The 20,096-nt window shown below is 33.9% G+C and overlaps 1 protein-coding gene across 1 annotated transcript in view; it reads left to right on the top strand.

The window, feature by feature from the left end:
* RABGAP1L (RAB GTPase activating protein 1 like) overlaps positions 1-20,096 on the top strand; it is a 169,612-nt gene that overhangs the window by 136,514 nt on the left and 13,002 nt on the right. The window contains exon 19 of the mRNA XM_026703343.2: positions 10,572-10,664. Coding sequence (XP_026559128.2) covers positions 10,572-10,664 — 93 coding nt within the window. The remainder of the gene's footprint in view (positions 1-10,571; positions 10,665-20,096) is intronic.

The raw sequence follows: 20,096 nt of genomic DNA, 5'->3' as shown, positions 1-20,096 counted from the left end.
CATAATGTAAAAGAAAAAACTTCAATTTCAAAACAGAGTTTGTGTAACTCTGTTTGTTTAACAGAGTTTGCGAAGAGTTGTGTAACTCTTCTCTCTGGTTTTATATTTTCATGGCTTCATCCAGGTGTTTCCTCTTTAGACATTATTCAAATCACTGTACTTAATTTGTTTTTGCACAGAATGACAAAAATGAATGAATTCATTATAAAAAGTTTTGGTTTTGACTGTCTTAAATGAAATCATAATTTTAATTACTTTTTAAAGAATTACAAATTAAATATTAAGAATTGTCAGTTATTTTTACATTTCATGAGAAGAATTTTAAGGAAGTGACTGAGCAATTTTTCTGGTCTTCTGAGAAATTTCAGCTGAACTAAAGCAACTACTTCCTTAAACTTGGTGCAATAATTAGTGAGTTCAGTTACCCTCACATCGGTTATATACTCAGAGCATAACAATACAAACACTTGATTATGGAACCACCCATTGCAAAGTTCTTGTTATTTGTTAGTAAGCAAATGAATGAATGGTGACCATTGCAGCTTGGAGGATCTGATATACAGGTTGTAAATGTTGTTAAAACAATTTTGAATATGGTATTTTACTTAACACACATAAATAAAAATATTTATGATTGAACTTTTAAAAAAGGAAAATGTGTCAAAAATGCAGAAATACTGTGAATGTTGAAAAGAGGATTCAAGAGAATCACTTGGCAATTATTAACCCAGGAGGAGGAGGAAGAAAAGTCTGATAGTTTTTCAAACTAAGACATTTTATTTAAAAAGTCTATGTTTTGGGTGCTATAACTCACTTCCTGATGTGTAGATATACTGTATGAAATGCTTATGTGTCCATTGGGTAGTTTTACTATGATATTGAGAAAATGGACTTGTTTTATTAGATGGATTGAGATGTATGAGGTTTGATGGTGGGGTGTAAGTTGTTGATATCATAATAAAATTTCAATTTTCAGAGAGATTCATTTTCATCAGTCCAGGATTATGAAAATGACATCAATGGATATCAAATAAAGGAGAAATTTTAAGGGATAAGAATTGAGAAAGCATTCTGAGTCAGCTATGAAAATGTTGGAATATTGTGGAGCCAGGCATCAGTGGTGTCACTGATATCTAGGTGTATGTTATTACCAAAGATGCAGTCATGCACTCATCCAAAATGACTGCAAAGTGAAAGGCCTGTCAAGATATGCTGTGTTGATATCAGCTATGATGTTTTTCATAGCTTGAAATTAACATGTGGGATGTTGGTGTATAGTGACTCAGCATACATAGTTGTTAAAATAGGTTTGTTAGGGGATTGCCAATAGATTTTAGACTTCTTAGGAAGTGTGTTGTGTCTGTTACATAGTTAGGAGTCTGAGGCACACTTCCATCAGTCCCTTGTCATGAATAGATTATTCCAGTTAATTGGAGTTGCTAACCAGTGCAGGGAGAAGGGTCCAAATAAAATGTTTTTTTCCAAATGGCAGTTGGGGATTTATGCAGCAGTTTAAAAGACAGTTCTTGTTAGCTTCTGGAGCCTCTTCCTCCCTGATTTTCCCAATCGGCTTCTTGTTTTTTTGAGGAACTCTGAAAAATGAAATGAGTGAAGAGATGCCTGGAGTGATGCTGATGGAAAACAAAAAGCAAATATGATATGACAGGGGTACAAACTCAAATTTAAACTTATTTTGTCATGATAAGGACAATGAAGCCAAATTTATTCTCCATTTTTATTGTGTCTGCTGAAACTTTGCCAGCTATACTGTTGAGTGTATAAGGGCAGGAAGGGCCAGAAGAACAAATTAGTACAAATTATGACCACTTGTCTAAGCACTTTATGGAAAAAGTAACCCATATTCACTCTGAGTTGGAAGCCAGATGGACAGAATCAATTGATAGAGGTCAGGCCCTTGGATATCTTTTGGTGTGCTGTAGGGCTTGAGCTGCTTCCCTATCCTGTTTAACATCTGAAACCACTGAGAGCGGCTATCCATTATATCAGGGTGAGATAAAAGGCTGTGCGGATGAAATCTAACTCTGTACCAAATGAGAGATGGAGTAGATAGATATTCTAGTAGTAGTCAGTGTCTGGAGGGACACATACTTTCTATATCTGTAGATACTGTATATGGCATGCAAAGGAAGTTTAAAATAGTTGTGTTTTTGAACACTAATTAAACTAGTACAAATGTATCATGAAAATGGGAAACTTGAGCTCCTAGATAAAAACCATTAAAACAGGAAGGAGCATGATAAATATTTTGCCATACATTCCACTGAAAGATCTTACGATACTACAACATTATTTTTAAAAATTGAGATAAGATAGCAATTAGTATATTATTAATTTCTCAGTAAATTATTTTGCAGAAAAGTGCTTGAACTATCTTAAAACATCTGCATATACTGCTCTACAAAAAAGTCACATGCTATTAACAAACTACATCTTATAGGTGCCCAGTTTTGGACTTTTTTCTATGGAAAAAGATAATTTCTATTAAGAGAGGAGTCATAAGTGTCTTCCCAAGTAATCCAGTGCCTGGATTGTCTTTTAGAAAGATGTGCATAGAAGTTTTTAAAAAGAGGAACTAAAAAAGAGGAACTAATTACTTTATTTGATGGCTAAATGATAGAGAAATTAAGGTTAGGATTACTATCCAGAAATGAATCATGTTACTTGTAAGTTCATAAAAAGTCTATTTTAAATGTAGTTTGGCTAAGGTGGGGTATGGTAAGCAATTCTTTGTTTCCTTTTATCTACAGATGCACTTGATTGAGTCATAAAATATCTAGATGTCCTTTAAAGGTTTTTTTTCCTCTTAATTTTGGGAAAATTTACCATTTCCTGGTTCATCCTTTGGTCTTTAATACAGAGTATATGAGAGGGTAAACACCTTGAAGCCTAGGCATTTCTCAGTTGTAAGTAAATTCTTCTTGAAAACCTTCCCAGGCAGCAAAGAATCATGGGAAGTTCCATTCCTTGCTTTCTCCTACAACAGGTGTCTTTGTTCAGTCACCTTCTGCACACATTATCAGCCTTGCTGAGTCAGACTGATAGAACTACAAAGACGAGAAGAGTACTTTCATTTCTAGCAAGGATTTTCAACCAGGAAGTTGAAGCTAGAAAATCTTATTTTTAAAAAAGGCTTTTGTGAAAAGATTCTCTGCCCCCAGTGACATAATCTGAAGAATATAGTGGAGGATTTAGAATGACAGGCAGGAATTTGACCCACTGATGAAGAAGAAGAATTACTTGTTTACAGTATGGATCAGAGCTACCTTCATTGGGAAGAAAACAAGTAAGCCCACATTAGCCTCAGCATCACCAAACTGCATTACTAAAATAGCTTTTTGGATTAAATGTAAGATATTTTAATCTCAAGGATTTGTTCTTCATGCTTTCTCTATTTAAACCTATTAAAATTCTGCCCAGTTTTGCAGCAATAATATGATGCTTTTATTTTTCTCATTAAAACAAAAGGGTATTCCCAGGTTTACTATTTAAGTGTAAATAATATGACCATGAAAGATTTTGGGAGTACTTGCTGAGAAAAATGAAACTGAGGACAGAGAAAAGTTATATTTTCATTTTGCAAGTGACGTTTTGCTAACAATTGGACTTGCAAACATACATCTTGTCATTACAGTATCACTTCTGTCATTATGTATATAGGCTTCTTATCACGAGGCTAGGCAGGAGAGAATATTGCAGGAAACAGCAATGGAATGAGTCATTTTTAAAATATATTCTATTTTTTTAATTTATAGAAATGCTGTTTTCTAATATTTTAGAAACATAAGATGGAAATAAAATTTTAAAAGTTTTTTTCAAGATTTTCTTTATTGGTATGTTGATCAATCTGTTCTCTTAAATGACCAACACATTTTTCAATTAAAAATTCAAAAGGATGGGATGGTTGTGTTTAAAAGTGAGTTGGATTCTTTTTCATTTTGGGGAAAAAATAGTTTATTTCTTGTGAATGAATGTCATTTAAATAAGATTTTACCATCTTTTTGACTAACAAAGAAAGCCTTGTGCCTCCATTTAAAAGATACCAATTTATTTTTTTTATGTTAGAATAATTTTTTAAAAAAATAAAATGTGACTTGAAAACATATCCAACCATGCAAATACAGATTCTTTCCAAAATACAGAAAAATCCCAATCATGACAGAATGCTATTCGTGTCTACTGTGCAAATCTTTGGAAAAGGCATAAAACCTTGAGAAATCTGACTCCTCCACTAAAAGGAATCTAGTGTGATTAAATACCGCATTTAAAGAAAGCTTTGTGAGAACATAGGAGCTCTTCACTGGGGACTGAACTGTTCCTCTTTCTCTCAGCTTCTTTTGGAGTTACTTTTCTGTTGGAAGATTACTTTTTATGGTTGAAGAAAACTTAAGGAAAGACTGTTACCATATGGACATATGAACAGGTGTTTCAACTATCTGTGGCCCATAGAGACCAAGAAAACTCCCAAAGGAAAAAGCAGCATCCAGGAACTGTTCTCATTGGCTGTGGGAGCTTTTCTTTCTTTTTCCTTTTCCCCTCGTTTTTTTTTTTTTTTTTTTTTTTGGTTTGTTTCTTTCTTCAGTGACACTCCCTGCCTAATCACTTCAGGTGGCTGCTGTGCAAAAGTCATATCAAGCTAAGCTGAACTGAGCTAATTCTTCGTCCTATTACTGGTCACTGCTAACAGTTTTTGCTGACAACATGATGGAAGAAATTTCCATTGTGATGGCCTACGATTCTCATGTCTTTAGCCAGCTGTATGATGAAGATTTTCTAGCCAGCCTGGTGGCAATCAGCAAACCTAGATATGTGGTAGGTGTTTACATTATGAAATATGATTTGCTCCAATTTATTTTTAATGTATGTAACATGAAAAAATCCTTGTTCCTCTGTGTTTTTCAGCTTTCACTATTTTAACAGTTTCTGGATTGAGACATTGTTTTGAAATCTTTCAGATTCTTTCTTGTGTGCAATTCTGAACACCCATGAATTTGGTTGTCCAGTTCACCTGTAGTGCTCCTACATGAATATTACTGTATCTAGTTTAATTATTTAACCTCACGCTGCTTAACCTGTAGGACTAGTGAGCTTATTGCGCACACACAAAAGAAGACTTCTCCACCCCATATTTCTATTTGTTTGTGTTTATATATGGTACAAAAAAGAATGTGAGTGATTATGTTACATGTGGTTTGTGTGTTTTATTTTGTTTCACTTGACAATAGAGATTGGAGGTGAATTTCATAGAAAAATGTTGGCTTTAAATAAATTCATGTTTCTCTGTGGTACTTAAAGTTTCATTGGAGCATTAAGTCTGGCTATTGTGTTGGTTCTATAGAATCTGAGTTTTGAGAATGTTGGGAATGTTAATCTTTAATTTATCTGTACAAATATCTAGCTGCACAGAATTTATACTGAATAATCCAGTATATAGTAATCATGATTTAAGCACATTCTGTTTGGGCAAGTATATTGCTGAATAAGCCACAGTTTTTATAGCTAGTAGTGTCCTGAGGCAGATTAAACCTTTAACTACTTTACAAAATCTCCATTCACCACAAATTTCACTGTAATGCTTTACACAAAATATTTACTACCTAAAAAAACAAACTATACTAGAGTGCTTTCAAATAAATTTAATTTATTCTTAACTACCAAGTGGAATACAAACCTGTATCTTTTCCTTTTGTGTAATAGTTTAATAAAATTATTTGTTAGTTAATTGTTTTGGCCTTCGGGATAAAGGCCGCTTTTAGCAGTAAATGAGCATTTTTGCATGTCAAGTAGATATTTTTGCATATGCATTTGGTGGATAGCCTGATATTCTGAGATAGAACTATGAACAGGGAGATATAAGCAAATGCCAAAAAGATCAACATTCATAATTAAAACTGAAGAATTAAAAATATAACTCCTATTTTGGATTCCAATGTTTTCCACCCTTCATTCTCAGCTATTTAACTCAGAAAACCTAACATCTAATCTGCTGTTTAATTTCTGTACAAAATATGTTACCATAAATGTATTCTGATTCTTCATTCAGATATGAATATAGATGTGTAAACACTTGTTTTTAATAGTCCAGATGGAATTAACCAGATGGAGCAATTAAATATAAGCAGAGAAATTTTTAAAAAATGAAATAGTTTTATTTCTATAAAAGCACCATGGTAAATCTTAGCTTAATAAGAACTGTAAACCCTTGCAGCCTTTGTCAATTGCCTCAGTCTGTGAAGAAAAATTACTTGAAAATCTCTTATATTCTTAGAATATAATAGCAGAAAAATTCTTAGTACAAATTTCAATAAAAGAATTCCATTTGGTTCCTTAAATACCATTTAAAAATAAAAATCAGCATGAATACCAGTGATAGTATAGAACACAGGAAAATATATCAGCAACAAGGGAAATGAAGCAATGGTTATTTTATAAAACATCAAAATATAAAATAAAATACCTTCTATAAAAATGTTCTGGAATTTGATTTTTACTATCGAACATGCTATGTATGTATGTATGTATTATAAATTACCCATTTAATCTTGCTTGATATTCAGCCCTTTGTAATATCAAAGACCCCATCCATCAGGCAGCATGGGACGTTTCACAGGTGTTTCCTGGGCCCATTCTACTGTCTCAGAAATAAATTATATTTTGTACATCACCCTGTGGGAGATCTAATTTATTCAAAATATAATCATTCTTTATGTGAATGGACAAGGTATTTTGTTCAAGCTAGTCTCTGTTTCTTGTGTTTCATTCTAAACATGAAATAACTTCTAAAACTAAATATTTTAATAGGATAATGGAAATAATGCAAAGGGTCTATACTTAAAAAAACACTGTGAATATAGGTGATTATGCATTTTTCTGTAGATTAAAAAAAATCAATTAAAAAAAATGTTGGATCAAAATTCCATTCTAAAATAAATAATGGAGAGGATTTGTATTAATTAACATTTCTCCAATGAATTATTTGTTTTGTTCTTTTTTATTGGAACATTCAGCAACATATAACTAAAGAGATAAGTAGGTTTTTGTTTTTTTTCTTATCTCAAAGAATCTGATTTTGGAACAAAGCGAAAGAATGACTTTGGTGACAAATATAGGTTCCTAATGCTGTTCTTTGATCTGTTTCTGAAAGACAGGCTCTGTTAAGCTAGTGAGTGTACAGGGTCTTATTTTATCACTTTTTAAAAATTAATCTTCGTATAGTACTAAAATGCTTTTTCTGACTGATTTTAGAAATATTAAAATAATGACTAATAAAAGGAATCTTAACAAAAATAATGCTTTAATACTACATTGTGAGAATGTATTGCTATAATAGCACAAAATAATTGTTTGTAACTTCTTTTCTTGTCCCAAAGGTGTTTTTTCAAGAGGCAACTGGACTTTCTGGTTTTTCTTTGATTCCATTCCCCAGCATCCAGTCAGAACTGAAGAAGCTTCTTGGATGAGAAGTGAAATGTCTTTAAAGAAAAACCAGAAAGTCCAGTTGCCTCTTGAAAAAACACCTTTGGGACAACCATGACTGGATGATTGAGAATTTCCATAGGCTTCTTTTTTTTGTTACACCAATAACTTTGAATGTAAGAAGAAGAAGTAGGCATTTTCAATAATACGAATTTTTTTTAAAAAAAGGTTTTTGCTGCTCTGGAATACATAGCACCAAACGGATGCATTTGGGAAGCTCACAGGCATAGAGTGGGATCCTTTCTTTTACTATTGCTTCCCAGAATCCAGAATTTCATATATGCTACTTATGATCCAGAAGACAATATATTGTCATTTAGACAGGCCATAGTTATTTCCTTTTTCAGTGAATTTCTTTTTGTAAATTATCTAAAGGGATATCCATCACATCTGATAGCAGATAATTTTGTTTTTATACATTGTGCAAAAGAAAAAAAAAAGACATGTTTGCCTGAATGCCCTAAAGGCTCCATGTTCTAGGATTGTGAGATGGAAACCAAAAGTAATTTCTGTCTGAGCATTTGATCATTTCACATATTTCATAGTATGCCTGACCTGCCTCATCATCTTTCACTGAAAACACCAATTGCTATAGTCTTTTATCCTAAAATATTGGCTCTAGTTGTTTCAGTATTTAAATTTATCTTTTCTTTTTCTAGGTTAACCACTTTCTGGTGTGCAATATTGCAAAGTATGATTACTTTGCCAATTCATGTTATTACTTGGGTTGTTTTATTTTCCATTCATTTCCTAATAATTCCTGTTATAGGAATTTGTCCTATTTAAGCAGCCAAATATGGGATTGAAATTTCCATTGAGCTGTCAATCATTACTTCAAGATTCCTTTCTACTCAGTCATTCCCAAATCCAGTAAGATACCATAGGCAGTACCTTATGGAAAATATTTTTAAAATATATTTGTTGTTTCACTATAACCAATTCTAAAGCTAGCATTCCTCTGAAAAAGCTGTACCATAATTACATGTATAACCACCAATTGATATTTGCACATATTTGCGTCATTCTCATTTTTATCTAGTATCATTCATAAAAAGCTATTAAAACATATGGTTATTTTATTTAGCAGCCAATTAATGCTATAGATTACACCCCCCCATCTCATATACCATATTATTTGCTTTAATGGTAGTTTGTTTCTTCCTCATTTTATGCTTTCCTCCCTGTATTTACTGATGCTTCTGTTGATCAGAGATAGTGATAAAGCAGCAGAGAATACAAGACAGACACTCACAGAGAGGTATCCTAGCAACCTCACTGTGCTACAAATATGCTGTGTCCCCAAGTGGAAAATAGAAAAAGAATAGAAAGCATTCTGGTGAGCTTTGCTTCTATTATTGCAAAATCCGGCTTTTGAGTGATAGGTTTTGAGCCAAGGACGCAAAGAAAAAGGGATTGTGTGTATCTCTGTTGGGGTATATGTGAGAAATAAAGACATTTATTTTGCTTTCAATGAAATTTGTGAAAATAGGATTTTCATTAAACTTTCTTGCCAAAATTATGCTGGGCTGGGGTTATCTGGGTTAACTGTTTTCTGTGTCATTTCATTTATGTTATCTGATTTGTATAAAAGCTGAATTTTTTCAAGTTCAGGTTTTGGGAGTTCTTCACTTGCAGCACAAGGTTTAAAACTCTGTTTACAGACCTCCCATCAAGAGAACTCGTTTTGATAAATGTCTAAATCAACATTCCTGCTCTAAGGAAGCAGCTAGTCAGAGGAGAAAACAGCAGGTGTTCCATTAGGAGATTTAATTGATAGTCAATTATCCTTTTCCTTTAACAGCCAGATGACTTTGTAGGACACATTTGGTGCTACTATTGCACTGAGGCCTCATGAATATCTCAGTCTGAACATTCACACTGTTTTCTCTATGCAGACTGATCTTTTCTGGCCAGCCTCATTGCCTTTTACTTTCTTAGATTCAGCTTATCTTCATATTTTTAATACCTGGCACTAGTACCAAATACTTCTATGTTATTATATCAACAACTATCATTGTCCCATTACTTTACTCTGTATATAGTTCAACATATCACATTGTTGTGCAGAATGGGATAATTTGTGTTGGCCAACTCTCGATAGCCATTCATGGCCAACTTGCTGTGGGATAACTGGCTGTGGCCAAGTCGCCATGAGGCAAATTGCCACAGAAAATTCCATACAGGATAACTCAACATGATGTTATCTGTTACTATTTCTTCAACGTTATTTCCATTTTTGTCAATGACGTTGAGTTATCCCACATGAAATCACATTAAAATTTTCTACAGCAAGTTGTCCTATGGCAAGTTGGCTGTGGCAAATTGTTCTAGACCCCTGTTACGTGTGTACAGCAGGGCTACAATTTCCATTTGCTGAAGTATGTCCTATTTCTCATTAATTTTTTCCTATCTTCATATCGTTGATTGCTCCTTATACTGTCATGATGTGTACATTTTTGTGGCCTCATTGTGTCCTACTCCCACTGTATATCTGTAATTAGAACAATTATATTTTAGGTTCGGTTGTTTATATTATAATGGAAAATGCACTACTCCCACACAAAATATTATGGGCCTTTGTAGGAGGTGCAACTGGAATTTCAAATTCATATTGATGGAAACCACTTGTTTTTCAAAGTAACTTTCTTAGTTATAATCATACACTTTGTCCCAAATCCCAAATTAGTGCCAGTTATAAAGACACCTTCCCACCAAGAATCCCAGTCCGTCTTATTTTGAGATGGGTACTTAGTTGCTGCTCTTAGCAGCAGGAAGTATGATTATTTTTTCCTATAGTAATAGAAATCATAATGTTCCATTGTGAATTGAGTTATATTCCCCACTTTTAGCCTTATAATTAGAACACTGTAGCCTTGTTGCGAAGAAGTAACATATCTACTTTCATTTGAAATCTGCTGGCAGTTCTTTGTAAGACCAAGTGACTACTTTGCTGATAATCAGTACACAATAGCTCCTACTTTTCTTAGTCCCTCCTATGTCTTGTTAGAGTAGTTTTTCACCTAGAATGTTAACCTTAACAGTACCTCTTTTTGTTATTTATTTTTATTAACCTACAGGTGCCTACAAAGAAACTGAAGAAATATGAGAGAGAATATCAAATGATGAGGGAGAATCAGCTGCAGCAGGAAGACCCTTTGGATCGATACAAGGTAATGAATGGGTTGCCATGTGCTCAGATACTTTCCATTAGAACAGAAAGAGATTGCCTTTGCAAGCTGAAAGGAGAGTTCTGGCCAGTGAGTTCACAGTGCCTTTTGTGGCACATTTCAAGAGACTTATTTCAGATAGTTTATTGTTAAATTTTATATTTTACTTGAAGCCATTAAATTTATTTTATTTAAGAACAACATATAATGTTTTTGTTTTCTCAGTTTATATGTTTGTAGGTTATACTTCTGGGAAACTGCATGGGATGCTGAAAAAGAATGAGGGATTCTCTTCTACTGACATGCAAAGGAGGCAAAGAATTATGTGTTAGACAAAGTTATGTGTGGTTCATTAACTTAGACACATTTTGAAAGGCAAATGCTTCCAAAATTGACTGGCTGCACTGAATGAATGACTTTTTCCTCTATGGTGCAAATACTCTTGGTGATTTTGTAATATTTATAACACTCTCAATCTCATAGACTGAGACACAGGTGGTGAAATAATTCATTTTATTGAACCACATTTCGATGTTATGTTGCTTTCAAGCAAGAACAAAACAGAATTCCTTAGTAAAGTGGAACTCTAGTTTTATCCATTTTGTTACATTTTTGCTCTGAATTCTCATAACTAGTTGCATGGAATAAAATGGCAACCTGAAATGGAAGTTTGAATAATATTTCTACCACTAACCTGTTCTTCCACTCAGTTGGCATATGTTATATATTCATTCATTCATTCATTCATTCATTCATTCATATATATATATATATGTATGTATGTATGTATGTATGTATGTGTATATGTATATATATATGAATGATACTTCTAGCCTACCTTACAGGGATGTTGTAAGGATTATTGAGGTAATGTATTTGAACCACTGAGTTGTTGAAATGGGTTTTATTAAGTATTAGGACTGAACAATTGCACTGTGTAAAATTACTAATAGGTCAAATAACTTTCATGTTTCTTGAACTTTTGTAAGTATTGTTACACGTGATATCTATTTGGGGCTTAGACTGGTAGACATTTTTTTAAGAAATATCCAAATTTATACCAATTCTTTTTAAACAAGATAAACCAAATGTTGAGTAATCTGGAAAATAATTGGATTTTTAATTATTATACTGCATTGATCTAAACCAAATTTGAATTCTAGCTTAAAATAATGTGTATATGATGTTCACGTTACATAATGTAAATTTATATAATTTTAAGGTTTAGATCTGCATCCACATATAACTTAGTTTTTTGTCCCTCAAATTGAACGTTGATGTATTGAGGCCCTGTAACTGTTGAATTCTGTGAGAGTGAGATTCTATATAGAATGAAAAGGAAAAGGAGGAATGAATTAAGAATTGAAGATTTAAAATTGTGACTTCAAACATTCAGGGTTAAATATATTCTATATTCTACATTCTATATTCAAAAGAATGATTCATTGTTTTAGCCAAGGCATTCAAATATGACAATGTTGCAATTCTGAAACCAAATTATTTTCTTTTAAAATATTTGATTTTAGACTCTTATTGATGGCAAGAGGCTTGCTAGCAGTTATATAAGATAGCTGATTTCAAGGACTACCAAGGTGGAAGGCATCACCCCCACTTTCAACAAGTATTAGATCTTTTTGATTTTATCTTTCAAATAGTTAGAATTATCTGTCCATGGCTACGGGCTGATATTAAAGTTCTGTACTACAGATTATATCACGACTGCCTCAAAACAAAAGTCAGATCAACATGCAGCTACAGTATGTTGTTGGGCTGTTGAGGATTTGGGAGAGATCCATGGTTGCCATGGTATCCACAACCTCCTGAGCTGTCCTGGACTCAATGCCACCACTCAGCAGATTGAAAATCCACCAGTATTCATAGCTTTGGGGACTTTATTGCCAGTTTGGCAGCAGAATCTAGCAACTTGGGCAGGGATGATGTCCTAGCAGCAGGGAGGGCAGCTCTGGACCTAGCTCTGTGGCCTCTATTTCAATGAGAGGATAAATTGTTGATTTTTAAGATAGCACTTGGCTGGACCTCTGGCATGAAGGGACAGGCTGAATTCATCCAAAGGAATGCAATTCAGTGGAATTTCAAATGAATTTGGCTTGGTTTTTTTTTTTTTTTAAAAAAGGACATCATTGGTGTTTTTTACTGCAGGAAATATCTTTTTTTCCATTTTTAAAAGCTTTGCCAATTCAGAATGAATATATTATTATTTGTGATATTTACTCAACTGGTACTTAATTCACATTACCTCATGGTCCGCAAAAAGTCCTGGTCTGCAAATCAACATAATTGTATTCTTACCATTTCTCTCAACATTCATTGTATCTGTAGTACCAACTCTGGTTTTCTTGTGCTTCAGCAAATCAAATATCTCTTCTAATATGATGGCTACACAGTGAAAGACAGCACAGCTTGCTCTCTAGAAGTCTTTTGTAGCTTGAGAATATATAGATTTTACTCAGGGACCAGTCAGAGAGTTCAGTCAGTGGCAATTCTAAACAATGAGTCGTCCTTGCATAGCTTCAGTCTTGTCAACACTGAAATGGAATTGAGATTGAGTGGCTCTACACACTGGCTCTTTTCAATCCGTCTCATCCACTGACATTCGTTAAGTGGGAGAGTCCAGATTATTAGTAGAAGTAGAAAGAAATAATTCTGCTCACAACTATTTCCTTGATGTTGTTAGGATTCAGTATAATCAAGTGAAACCTGTTGCCTGCTCCCCAAAAGCAACTTTGGAGAACCAAACAGGAGGAATTTGGAAATGGAGGAAAAATATCTCCTCATTGTTACTTAAGGATTAAAGGATGATCAAAAGAGATGTTTCTCAGTATCGAAGACTGCTTCATTCAAAGAATGTTGGATACATTTATGATACTGCGAATCCTTTTGTTAACTGCAAAAATATTAAGGACTCAGTGTGCTGCATGTATTCATGCTTACTCACTGATTATGCTAAAAAAAAGCCCGCTGTTTCCTGACTGATAATATATTCACAACAAATACGTACAGCCTTGTTATAGCTTTTTATTACCCGTCTCTCTTTATAGAATTATTTATAGGTTAGAATTCTTTAATATATATATATATGTGTGTGTGTGTGTGTGTGTGTGTGTGTGTGTATGTATACGTATACATACATATATACATCTCTCTCTCTCTCTCTCTCTCTCTCTCTCTCTCTCTCTCTCTCTATATATATATATATATATATATATATATATATATATATATATTATTTTATTCTATTCTAGCTGAGCATTACTCTTCTCTCTTGATGTATCACTGAATGAAAGAGTCCCTAGTTCCACACTGCCTTGTTGAATTCTTGCACTATGCCATTGGAAGAAAATATTAAGAAAAAATGTGAACACAAGCTTGTTTTCTTTACTTTTCTACATCATGAGACATTAAGAGAAAATAAGAATATTTAAATATATATTACTGATCCTAAGTAATAACAGGTGGCAGTTTGGAGGGTCTGTCACAGTTGTAGGAAAAACTCTTGTCAGAAATTGTGGAGAGATAATCATTATAGATTTACTGAACTGGATATAGAATAGAATAGAATAGAATAGAATAGAATAGAATAGAATAGAATAGAATAGAATAGAATAGAATATTGGCCAAGTGTGATTGGACACACAAGGAATTTGTCTTGGTGTAAATACTCTCAGTATACATAAAAGAAAAGATACATTTGTCAAGAGTCAAGAATCATAAGGTACGACACTTAATGATAGTTCAATGCTGTGTTCCTGTGTCAGTTGTGTCTTCCTCTGAAATGTCTGTATTTCACTAGCATTGAAAAAACATCCCCTGGATTATTAGCATTCAACTTTCGTAATAATGCCTGAATTGCGGGTATCCCATTCATAAGAGAGCCAGTGTTTGGTGTGGATGGACGGATGTATAGATATTTCACTGAATTTGTTTGTTTTTTTGGTGTTCACTTTACTTCACTCTGGTTTTCATTCTCTGTCATAATTATAGTTGCTAGAGGAGTAACTGTTAATCTCTTAGTGTAGTAGTCTAATGAATGTGGCATACATTTTTTTGAACTGTGGTCCACTTTATCATATACATTGAAGATAATTGTTGTACTTAAGTGCCCATTATGACCCTGTTTTGGACAACCTGTATGGACTGAATATTGGAGATGTCAATGCAGTTATTGTGTTTTGAATTTAATTCAAATGAGATTTCATATTTATTCAGTAATGCATGTATGTGCATATTTTTTAAAGTTCAGCTTTCAATGATGAATGTGTTCTCTTACCACCTTTTTATTGTTTAGTTTGAAGAGTGCAAATATATGATAGAGGAGAGGTTGCCTTGAAATACCTTTGCTTATGTTAATCTATATTTTACTAATTTAGCTGGTTAGATGTTATTGAAATAGCTTACTAAATAGTATAATTTTGAATACAAAGCATATGTCCTGAATAACTAAATCACTTTTCAAAGCTTTTCCCCCAAAAAAACATTTTCCAAACCTAGTTGTTTCTTCATATTAATAGAAACTTCATTATTCAGAAGGACTGCAGTTTGTTAAGCAATTATTACAACAGTGAGTAGTAAAGATAATTTGCAACACTGCTAGATTTTTCTTTAGGCAGACAGCAAGATCTTTGATGCTGCCTTCAAAGTCTTGATAGTCTTAGGAGTTTTAAGAGCTCATAGACTTTGAATATTACGTATTACCAAAGGTAGAAAATACAGGCGGCACACTTATTTGATCCATTAAGAAAAATCAGAGAGAGGCAGTTTTGTGTAGTGGTGAAGGCACAGGTCTAGAAAAGAAACCAGGAGACCAAGAACTTTAGTCCCACCCTTGGCCAGTCGCGCCCTCTCAGCTCAATCCCCTTCACAGGGTTGTTCTGTGGAAAGCAGAAGGCAGGAGGATTAGGCATGTCCCACCTATAAGTTGCTGTTGGTACATCATATTAATAAGAGAAAGGGTTATGTATATATAGCGTTTTTGTGGTAAATGTCTTTGATGAAGCTCAGTTACAGTTTATTAGTAATAAGTCCCAATTTCATGAAACTTTCTTTTGGCTAATGTGTTTGGAATTAGGAATGCAGAATTAACTTCTATCTGGCAAGACTTTAGTCGATCTATTTCAACAGCAGAGGCAGAGAAGTAGAAAAACTAGTGGCTATATATTCTTACATATTCATATAACTGTGACTTGTATTAATAACTCAGTCTGTATTTTTAAATTGCCTATAGCACCAGAAAACCCAGTGGAAAATATGAAGTCTTTTAGCCCATAAAGGCTAAAGTAGTTTGCATTTAATTTTTTTCATTTGGGCGTTAAACTTTAAAATTCCAAACTAACTAGTATCAAAAGCTCTTCTACATTTCAAGTAGGATTTTTTTTCCACTGAAAAAGACACATTGTATGTATTTTGGTGAAAGATGAGACACACAAGCAGTAGTGAAATCTACTTGCATCAAATTGACCAATTGCTGTAGTTGTTTATTCTTCATTCTGGGTAGTGCTGACAGTTTGGTGAGTTAGAACCTTCCTTCCAAGTCTGAGCTTCCTCCTTTCAATCCAACATTTGCTTTAATAGGCCATAATAGGAAATAAGCTATCTTTCAAAAACTAAGCCCTGGACCTCCATGCAGAATTCTCAACGTGGGGTTTTGTTCCCTTCCCAATTATTGTTGATTTGCCTTTAAATTTCATTGGATTGCTTCTCTTTTTGTTTCTCAACTTTTTATCCATGATTGAAAACGGTAGTTCCTTTGTGACTGTGCTGGAGGTAAGTTTTATTTGACTGAATGTTGTTGATTTTTTTTTTGTCTTTGGAAATGCATCCTCCTCCTTGTTAATTTATAGTTGAGGATTCTCTTTCCAGTTGGTGATGCAGAGCCCTGAGGCACTGTATTTGGATGTTACAATCTTTATTGTTAGAATGCAGATAATATAATATAGTAGTGGAAAAAGTGCTTCTGTTTACATATTTATCTTAAGTTTGGCTGGTATAATGCAGTGCACAAAAGTTATCTTCTGTATAGCAGTTTTAACAAATAAGTTCTTTCAAAGTTACCTTCCCCAGAGGCAACAAAATCAGTCTGCTTATTCCTTGAGATGCTTTAACTGCCTTTCCCTCTGAGAATGTTGCTGCTTTTCAGAACTAAAGTGATTTTTAATTACTGTTTTTTAAAAAGTTAAATCTATTATTGAAAGACTTCTTTCTTGTTGAGAAGTCTGGTATACAAGACCTTTCTTTTTCATCTCCAGAAGAAAAGACTTTAATAAGCTAAGAAAAGATTGGATACATAGGCTTTTTAAAAACCACTTACTAAATATATCAAACATACTTCCTTTGAAATTTGGCACACTCTTATTACAAGAAGGAGGACATTGCAATTCCTACTGCACAGCTTGCTTGCCCACTTGTCTGTAAATGCAGAGCCAGAAATCTCATGCTCACATTGTGCTATCTGCTTTGCAAACACTGAAGCTTTTTGGAAAGCACTTACTTAATAAAGAATATGGACTCAACTCTCATCCGGCTGGATGCCTTCAGAGCTTGCGGGCTTTAATGAATTATTCACATTTTTGTCAGATAGTCTTCAGAAATAGAAAATTAAGCAATAGAAGATTTGCAAATTTATAAAAACACAAGGCAAGAGAATTGCCAACTTCTCCATTATTCCGGTTTTTTTTTTTTGAAGGAACTGAAAACTTCAAGTCTTGTGGTTGAAATACAGAATTTGTGCATACAGATAGTACTCGACTTAGAACCATTTGTTTAGTGAACTTTTGAAGTTACAATCGCACTGAAAAGAGTGACTTGTGACTGTTTTTTACCAAAACCTAATGACTATTGCAGCATCCCAATAATAACGGGATCAAAATTTGGACACTTGACAACTGGCATGTATTTATGATGGTCGCAGTGACCCAGGGTCATTTTGTGATCTTTTTGCAAGCAAAGTTAATGTGGAAGCCAGAGTCACTTAAGAACCATGTTACTAAGATAACAACTGTGGTGATTCCCTGAACAACTGTAGCAAGAAAGATCATGAAATGGGGCAAAACTCAGTGACTATCTTGCTTAGCAATGGAAATTGTGGTCATAAATTGAGGACTATCTGTATGTGAAGAGGTTTAGTTTCAATATTGCTTTAAAGACTTAACATACTTTTGAACATTCTCGGAATGGCTTTACTGCCCTTTATTTGTAATTTGTAACAGAAGTAGTTGTAAAGAATCCTAAGATTAGCTGTGTCCACCTTAAACACCATCTGCTCTTGTCTTTGATTTCTGAGTTTTCAGATAAGTATTTCATGGTGCTGGTTTTGCTGAGTCTGTGTGTTTTTTAACTGACAAAAATTTTGTTTTCCACCATCAAATATACTTAACCAAAAAATGGGTCTTTGCTTTAATATTTAGAATTACTTCATATTAAAGAAGTAAATCTGATGCAGAACTCAATTTTATTTGGAAATCATTTCTAGAAATAACATATTTTAATTTGACAAAGTTTTCTTATAATTTATCATATGTTACAAATGTATTCTTTATTATTTATAGTTTTTCTTTTTTTTCTTATTGATTTTAAATGTATTGACAGTATTTTTAAAGTTCAATAGAGATATGTTCTGACTAGAAACTGTATAAAATGTCTTACAATATTTTAAGATTTTAATTGTGTATTAGAATACATTAGCCATATGATATTTAGATTTATTGTTTGAGATTTGCTCACTATCTGCCATATTTTGTTTTTTTTAATTATATGTATCACATACTTATTTTCTTTTCAATGTGTATTTGAAAAATAAATAAAAACGAAAGACATTACTTTAATTAAATACGGAAAATCCCTTATCACTTGGGTAATACTTTCACCTTTAATATATGCACCTCCATTATATTTAAATTGTAATTGAGCAATGATATACTGCTAAACATCAGAATAATATTTTTCTAGGTTAAAATCATGTTTAATAAGAATGTATATATAAATCTTTTGACTTAACCCAATAGTTTTTCTGTATTCTACCAAGCATTAGGATGTGCAAAACATTTTGTGCTTGAAACAGCCTTTTCAAGTATTCCAAACTCGAATTCAAACACATAGGTTGCAAGAGTTTTGTTTCGAGCTTTGCACAAAACATACTGTACTCAGAACAATACTTGCCCGTTTTGAGCAACATATTGACATGCTCAGTGTTGCTCCTTGCTCTGCAATTCAATGTTGGGTTTTGTGATTATTATAATATTTTTCCATGTCTAGCCAGTTGTGTATCTGCATTTGTTGGCTTAGACTGGGTGGGATGTTCTGGTGATGGAATGCTAAGGCAGAGTAGAATTCCTTATAAGAATCTTGAGGGCTAAAGAGCCATGAGGGACTTTGCTCTGCCAATGGGGAAGGAGGATGAGTTCAACTGCCCTTCAATTGACCAGAAGCAGTTCTAAGACTGCTACTATTGTTTGCTTCACCAGTAAGTATCTGTTTTCCTGTTTGCCTGCCTGCCTGCCTGCCTCAATCCCCCATCCCTCCCTCCACTCTCTCTCCCTCCCTCCTTCTCCCTCCTCCATCCATCCATCCACCCCACCCACCCACCCATCCATTCATTTCACTGTTGAAGCAACTTTGGGCATTTTACCCTAGTGGTGAACTTTAAAGCAATATTGTGTGCTGGATATAAGACAGATATCACCCTTCTCTATTTTTAAATTTATCTTCTTTAGACATATCTCTTTTACTCACTCTACCCCTATTTATTCAGGTGGGTGTGGAATAATAAATTTATAGTTAGATGGGGGCTATATAAACCTTCATGAAATCCTAACTTTTTAAAAAAATCAATGACTTAGAAGTTATAATCAGATAAAAGGCCAATTGGTAATACTTTTTGCAGCAGAAATAATGGGATCAATTGTCATCATAGTGGATACCACTACTCATAGTGAGTACCTCTACCTTCCTTTAGAAGGCCAGAAGCTGAGTTTGAGGGACAGGGAATGAGGAGTTATCCTACCCCGTGAATGAAGATCACAAATAGTGATAGAGGTGATGCAGATGAATCAGTAGATTATCATCAGCAAAGTGGGGGAGGGACCATCGGATGGGGTAATAGGGCTGCACTTTAAGCTTGCAGTTTTAAGACCCATTGTGATGACCTGGGGCGTGGCACAAAGGCAACACAGTCAAATAAGCAAGAAGTGTCCCTTTAATATCTCCAGCTTTGCCCCCAATGTCCAGGTTACTTTTGACTGGAGAAAAAACCCTCCCAGGAACAGTCTTTAAGTGGAGGAAATTCAGTCCGAAAACAAAGTACATACAAACTATAAATAAAAATCCACAAAAACCACGCTGCAGTAATTAACTTGACAGGGCAGGAGAAGAAATTGCAGACTTGAAAGCCCAGCAAAACACACACACAGTTGGGAAGACGCC

The sequence above is a fragment of the Pseudonaja textilis genome, chromosome 3 (genome assembly GCF_049901715.1).
Source record: "Pseudonaja textilis isolate UNSWEBS1 chromosome 3, rPseTex1.2, whole genome shotgun sequence".
Classification (NCBI taxonomy): Eukaryota; Metazoa; Chordata; class Lepidosauria; order Squamata; family Elapidae; genus Pseudonaja; species Pseudonaja textilis.
The sequence above is the reverse complement of the archived record's forward strand: the minus strand, read 5'-3'. Positions and strand labels throughout refer to the sequence as shown.